This window comes from Artemia sp. Qi Xiang Cuo, chromosome 10 (genome assembly GCF_049724085.1).
Source record: "Artemia sp. Qi Xiang Cuo chromosome 10, ASM4972408v1, whole genome shotgun sequence".
In the NCBI taxonomy this organism is placed as follows: Eukaryota; Metazoa; Arthropoda; class Branchiopoda; order Anostraca; family Artemiidae; genus Artemia; species Artemia sp. Qi Xiang Cuo.
The window spans coordinates 47928516-47935661 of record NC_142803.1 but is presented as its reverse complement, the minus strand read 5'-3'; the positions used below and the strand labels follow the sequence as shown (position 1 = coordinate 47935661).

The 7146-nt window shown below is 35.4% G+C and overlaps 1 protein-coding gene across 1 annotated transcript in view; it reads right to left on the bottom strand.

The window, feature by feature from the left end:
* Positions 1-4868: 4868 nt before the first annotated feature.
* Positions 4869-7146, bottom strand: part of Aasdh (Aminoadipate-semialdehyde dehydrogenase) — a 98362-nt gene continuing 96084 nt past the window's right edge. Inside the window, exon 12 of the mRNA XM_089095111.1 lies at positions 4869-4996. Within this exon, the coding sequence (XP_088951237.1) occupies positions 4992-4996 (5 nt within the window). The 3' untranslated portion in view covers positions 4869-4991. The remainder of the gene's footprint in view (positions 4997-7146) is intronic.

Sequence of the window (7146 nt, the reverse complement as noted above, 5' to 3'; positions counted from 1 at the left end):
GGAAAATCACAGTTTAAGCAAAGCCATTTCTCTAACTTCTCTCTTAAACCAAGAGTAGTCCTTGCAAATTTGGGGTGCCACCATCGGCTGCATTTAGTGCACTGAACTGTCCCACTGGTTGCTGGGTTTCTACATTCAGGACAATAATATTTAGGCATTATTAAAAGGGAAAATATTGATTCTGATTGACGGGGGGAACTTCCCCTCTCCTGCTTAGCAATTAGGGTTACGTTAATATCTTATTAAATCACTTTACGTCTACACTCTTTAAATGCTCAAAATTAATAATAATTCTAAATCTCTTACTGCACTCAATTTCACTTGTTGCGCAATCCAATTAGATTCAAAGTTCAATCAAGTTTATGACCTCACGGAATATCAAGAATCTAGGTCAAGTTTACCAAAAGTCCACTGTTATTTATTCCTAACTTAATCCTTTAAATGATCTCTTAATTAACTCCGGTCACTGAATTAATTCAAGAACATACCGAACTTCAAATTTAATATATCCAATCTAGATAGATGATTGGTAAAGACTAAACGATTACATAGTAATAACTATACTATACGAATATAGTAATACTATATTCAATTTTTAATGAAAATGAAACTGCGCCTTCAAGCAGTTTCAGAGCTCAGAGGGCTTAAAGTTTGAAAATAAGGAACGTGTGAGAAAAGTCAGCAGAAAATGAGCGAAAAAGTGTATCATCATGGAGCTCTACAAACTGTAATTTTCCTAATTGATGTGACAAAAGACATACAATGCCTTAATTGGCGGTAAACTGGGTATAAAAACACTAACTGAATGAGCAAAATAATACAAAAATGTAACCTTAAAATTTTGTTACCCAATAGGGTAGGAATTGGAAAAAAAAGTTGAATCATTCAATAGCTGAAATTCCATGCTTTGCATTAATATGGCTATTTTCCAAGATTAATGGTTCAAATTAGCTAATTAGTTATATGAGAACATGTTTTTAAAAAGACAAATTGTCATACTGTTCTACTTGTCCCTTTGTCCCATTTCCATAGAATCCTTATTACTTCTGATTCAATAATCACTTTTATTACCCAATTATGTAAAGCACACATTAAATTCAATCTTTTTACTCAGAAGCCACGATGAAAATATCCCTGACTGCCATGTGTGTGTCATAGGCTAATAACACTTGAACCTGTGGATATCATAAATAACGAGCTATTAACGAACTGAGAATCAGCAGATTTTCTTGTGTTTGAATTTTGACGAACGAGAAGCATCGTAAAATTTAGCAAATTAGTTTCCGCATATTATTTTTCCATATTTGGAAACACTGGTGAAACTTCGTAACAACCAAAAGAAAAATCATGGAAAATCCTGGTTTTCAGGCACGAATAGACCTAAGATGGAGCCAGGGGGCAAACAATGTTTTCATTTTGATGTCCTTGGTATTTTAAACAAACAGTGTATATCCAATATACGAAAGAGGCTACAGACTTGTAGCCTCCTGCCCCTTAAGCTAATGTTTAACTAGTAATTTCCTGAAAGCATTATCGAATAAAATAAAAACAAACATTTGGTAATTTCAAGGGTTTTATTTAACTATTGCGTTTCAAAATGGTTGAACTGAACAATTTATTTTTAAACCTAATACAATTAAATGATCCCTCTCCTTCTAGAAGCATTGTCATAAATAAAAGTCATATATTTCATGACACTACAGTTCTGTTAGAACATTCATTCCAAAAGTACGGAAAATCAAAAGTCAAACTTTAGCATAAAGGGCTGGGAGGTGAAGGGTGGTCCAGATCTCCCCCACATGTAGGAAAATTTGTGTTCGAATTTGCACCTTTATAATTACTCTTTACTTTCATTTAAAATAACTTATGTTTTAGAATTTTAATTTCCGTCTGGTTTAATATCATATTCAGTGTTTTGTTAAAAATGAGAGGGGCTGTCGTCCCCTCCACCTTCCGATCTTTATTCTAAAAGTTAACTTTTGTTCAACAGTACTTCGAGAATAAGGACCTTTAGGTATGTTTACTTTAAACAATAAAATAGGATCTTCCAAGATAAGAGGGAGGCTGTAACCTCTCCAAAACAAAAAAAAACCAAAAAACACCTAGTTCAACACAGCGTGGTGTAGATGGTTCACTAGGTAGTCCCCCCATGATATTGATGTGTATATACAATGAAAAGAGTGGGACTATACTACCCTACTGGGAAGCCCAAACTTCTAGCAGGTAGTCAGAGGAGGTAACATGGCCAAGAAAAGCTTTCATGCGGCTATTATTTAACTAACTTTCAACGATGTCATACAGCTAACTCACAATCTCGTATGATTTAACTTTCTTTATCAGTTCTCTGTACAAAATATATCGAAAGCTCTACTTAGTTAACATAGTAACATGTATTTCCTATCACACTTTAATGGATATACTCCTAATCCACTATTGATACTAGTTCAGATTATAGAAAACAAATGAAACAGGCAGCACCACGTGGAGCGATCCATTTGTTTTCACTTTTACCCGCCTTCAAGGTTTGAGAAAGATCGGTGTATTGGTAGTTTTTTATGTCTAAGCATGTTGTCAAGGAAAATAACTTTTTCTCAGTAATGAATTACTGAACAGATAAAACAATAATTAATGAATAACCGAACCTGCTACTTATCTCACTCAGTTGAGCGGTTGACTCACTCAAAACTGAATATAGATACAACTTTCTTCTTTTTAGAAATAATATAATTTATTTTTTATAAATTTATCAAATGCTTTTGACAAAAGATTCCAATTTTAATGATACCGTTTACTATAGTAAGGCAAGGTAAATCTTTACCAACACAATATTTATAACAAAAAGTGTTCCACTTTAGCTAACAGAGACCAGAGTTCGATGTGTTAGCTTAATATATTGAACATAAAGATAAAATTAACACTTCAAAGTAATACATCTTCAGACAAAAATAATACAGATCAAGAAAACAAGCAGCAAAAGGCAAAAAAAAAGAAGACGAAAGAAGGAAGAAAAAGAGTAGAGCCCAACCCAACGCGAGTTTAAACTAAACCAAAACTAAAAATAAATCTAGCATTCGCAAGTCCCCACATCCCGAATAAGAATAATCTTCAAAACATTTTTTTTATTGATAAACGATTCTTAGGAATTACTTCGGGTATGTTAAATTTAGTTGCAATATAGGGGATCTGGTACCTTAATGAAAATCTAGCCCATTCTGAGTTCAGTAGAGAGATATGAAGCTTCTTGAAACGAACATGGAAAGAAAAGACGGGAACAGTGGCCATAGTTATATCATGGAAATAGTTTTTTTGGAGAATGAATGTCAAAAAACCACAGTGCTGTTTGTAATTCTTTTAGTTGTTTTATATTATGTATATCTAGAAATAAAAAGAGGATTTGGGTTTCTGATAGATGCTGTAGTTTTGAAGGGTGAGGAATAAAAGAGCCAAGAACTCTTACTGCCTAATTCTGGATTATCTTCAGGGGTTGTAAGTGAACCGTCAACATATTGAGGTAAATTATAGGACAATATTTAAAATAGGGATCAATAAGTGAATGATAGAAGATTTTAAGAATGCAAAATGAAACACGTGCTTTAATCTATTAAGGCATCCCAATTATGGGCAAGCTTCAGACACAAATAATCAGAGTGTTTGCGAAAAGACAGCATCTCATCTAAAATGATCCCAAGGTTCTTCAAAGACTTAACCTTTTTTTCTTATTTTGACCTAAGATTAGTTTCTCTATCCTGATCTTATCAATTGCCTGCCATGAGTGTCCAAAAATCATGAGCTCAGTTTTTGATAAACTTGGGGCCAGATAGTTACAAGAGAACCACGTATTACGAGAACACACTATTGTCATTAATTTTTCAACAAGCAATTAAGGAGTTGAAGCTTTTACTGTCCCTGCAGTATCATCTGCAAAAACCACAGCTAAGGAATCATTACGAGGTAAACATCTTGGTAAATCATTAATATAAATCATGAATAATAAGGGCCCAGGCACAGACCCCTGAGGGACACCAATATTATCTAGAGACCTAGAACCTGGTACTTGACCATTTACATCCACATGAATTTTTCGGCCATGCAAGTAAGATCTTAATAATTCAAGTCATTTACCTCTGATTCCCACATTATTCATTTTTTCAAGCAGGATTGTATTATTTGTCTTTTCAAATGCCTTATTTATGTCATAAAAAAGAGTAGAAACTTGATTTTTATCATTTAGAGAATTATTAATACTTAGTAAAAGTGCGGCAATAGCTCGTTCAGTTGAATGATTAGATCTCCTTTTTTAAAATTGGAGGGACTCGGGTAACTTTCCATGTTTCTGAGAATATCCCAAGTAGCATGGATGTATTAAAAATACGAAGCAATGGAACAGAATTGACACTAGCAACATTTTTTGAAATATTTGTAGATAATTCGTCTACACCTAAGGAATTTCCACTCTTTGACTTCATTATTATCCTCTGAGGTCTCATATTTAATTTATGAATAATAATACTCAGAAAAGTCGGACAAAACACAAACAGAAAAGTTACTAAGAAACAATTATTTGATACAAGAATCTTCACCGGGAGTGGGAATCAAAACAGTGTTCGCTTTAGTTATAATATCTAAACGTTTCATTTTGGTTTTCATAACAATATTAATCATCAAAATCGAGGTTTAGATTTGAGAGAACTCTTTTCATCTCTTTTAGGAATGTTGCAGTAAAAAATGTTGAAATTCAACCTTTGGATACTTACATTCTAAAACCAAAATTTTATGGGCAGGCATATAGAGGATATTCTGCTCTCCTAGAGACTACAATAAATTAAAATCAAGGAAAAGAGAGCATTTAAATTGCTAAGGAAAAAAATTCAGCCTTTCTTCTTCTTCTTGCATTTCCTTTTTCTCGTGACATCTCTGATTTCTCGCGACATAATGGAGTTCACTGTAGAAGAAAATCTTCATGGTACGGCCTTTGTATTCACTGTATTTCCTTAACCTAATGTATCGAAATGACATAGAATGTCACAAAAATTACACAACACACAAAAATTAAATTATCGAGCTTGGAAGAATCGTTTGTGGGCTATGAATCCGGGTAATGCAACAAATACGGTCGCTAAGGAGAACTTGGTAAACAACAAAGATGAAACACTGCCTAAGTAAAGAACGATGTGGGCATAATGTATTATTATTTTTTTCTTCTTTCTCCATACCCAGGCACTTCGTATCGAAGGAGTTGTCGTAAAAACTTCAAAAACAGCTCATTCGATTGGAAATTGGTGTGGCTAGTGCCCTTTTTAATAGTCGAAAGTGATTGCAGGGCAACTAGCCCCCCCCTCCCACCTAAACATCCAATCAAAATTTTGAGACAGCCATTTTGTTCAGCGTAGTTGATTTCCACATAGAAAATATTTTTTTGAGGAGGACACTCCCCCACAACCCTCGGGGCAAGGGTTTTAAGTTATGCCCTGAGGACATATAAGGTTTTCATAGAAGGCGCTGTCGCAGAAACTTAAGGCTCATTCGATTGGAAATTCAAAGGGCTAGTACCCTTTTTAATAGTCGAAAGTGATTGGAGGGGAACTAGCCCCCCCACGCCCATTATTCCCTCAAAATGTTGAGCTAGCCATTTTGTTCAGCGCTGTTGATTTCGGAATACAAAATATGTTTTTGAGGAAGACAATCCCCCACAACCCTCAGGGCAAGGGTTTTAAGTTATGCCCTGAGGGCATATAAGAACGATGTTGGCACAATGTATCATTTATTATCTTTTCATTTAGAACAGGGCACTTCGTATCGAAGAAGTTGTCGTAGAAACTTCGAGAAGGGCTCATTCAATTGGAAATTGGAGTGGCTTGTGCCCTTTTTAATAGTCGAAAACGATTGGAAGGCAACTAACACCCCTTCCATGCCCACCATTTCCCGAAACACATCCAATCAAAATTTTGAGATAGCCATTTTGTTCAGCGTAGTTAATTACCAGATAGAAACTATGTTTTTGAGGAGGACACTCCCCCACAGCGTTCAGGGCAAGGGTTTTAAGTTATGGCCTGGGGGCATATAAGGTTTTTATAGAAGGCATTGTCTTACAAAATTCAAAAAAGGCTCATTCGATTGGAAATTCAAAGGGCTAGTGCTCTTTTTAATAGTCAAAAGTGATTGAAGGGCATCTAGCCCCCCCCCCCCCCGGCATTCATTCCCCCAAACACATCCAATAAAAATTTTGAGATAGCCATTTTGTTCAGCGTAGTTGATTTCCAAATAGAAATTATTTTTTTTGAGGATGACACTCCCCCTACAACCTTCAGGTCAAGGGTTGTAAGTGATGCCCTGGGGGCATATAAGGTTTTTATAGAAGGCGTTGTCGTAAAAACTTCAACAAAGGATCATTCAATTGGATATTCAAAGGGCTAGTAGCCCTTTTTAATAGTCGAAAGTGATTGGAGGGCAACAAACCCACCTCTCACGCCCACCTTTTCCCCAAACACATCCAACGAAAATTTTGAGATAGCCATTTTATTCAACGTAGTTTGAAGTTCTGTAAATTAGGTCCTTGAGGATGACAACCCCCTCAAAAGCCTCAGAATAAGGTTTGTAAGTTATGGCCTGGGGGCATATAAAGTTTTTAGAAACTTCAAAAAGGGCTTAAACGATTAGAAATTGAAATGGCTAGTGCCCTTTTTAATAGTCGAAAGTTATTAGAAAGCAACCAACACCCCTTCCACGCCCACCATTTCCCCAAACACATCCAATAAAAATTTTTAGATAGCAATTTTGTTCAGTGTTGTGGATTTCCAGATAGAAATTATGTTTTTGAGAAGGACACTCCCCCACAGCCCTCAGGGCAAGGGTTGTAAATTATACCCTGGGAGCATATTAGGTTTTTATAGAACGCGTCGTTGAAACTTCAAAAAGGGCCCATTCGATTGTAAATTGATATGGCTAGTGCCCTTTTTAATAGTCGAAAGTGATTGGAAGGCAACTAACAATCCTTCCACGCCCACCATTTCCCCAAACATATCCAATAAAACATTTAAAATGTATTTTTTCAGTAAAATGCAAATTATGTTCGTGTCTTGAGAAGGCATGGGGATTGTGAGCCCTACTCATGTTACTTTTTTTATTTTGAGTTTGACTCGGTTCAAG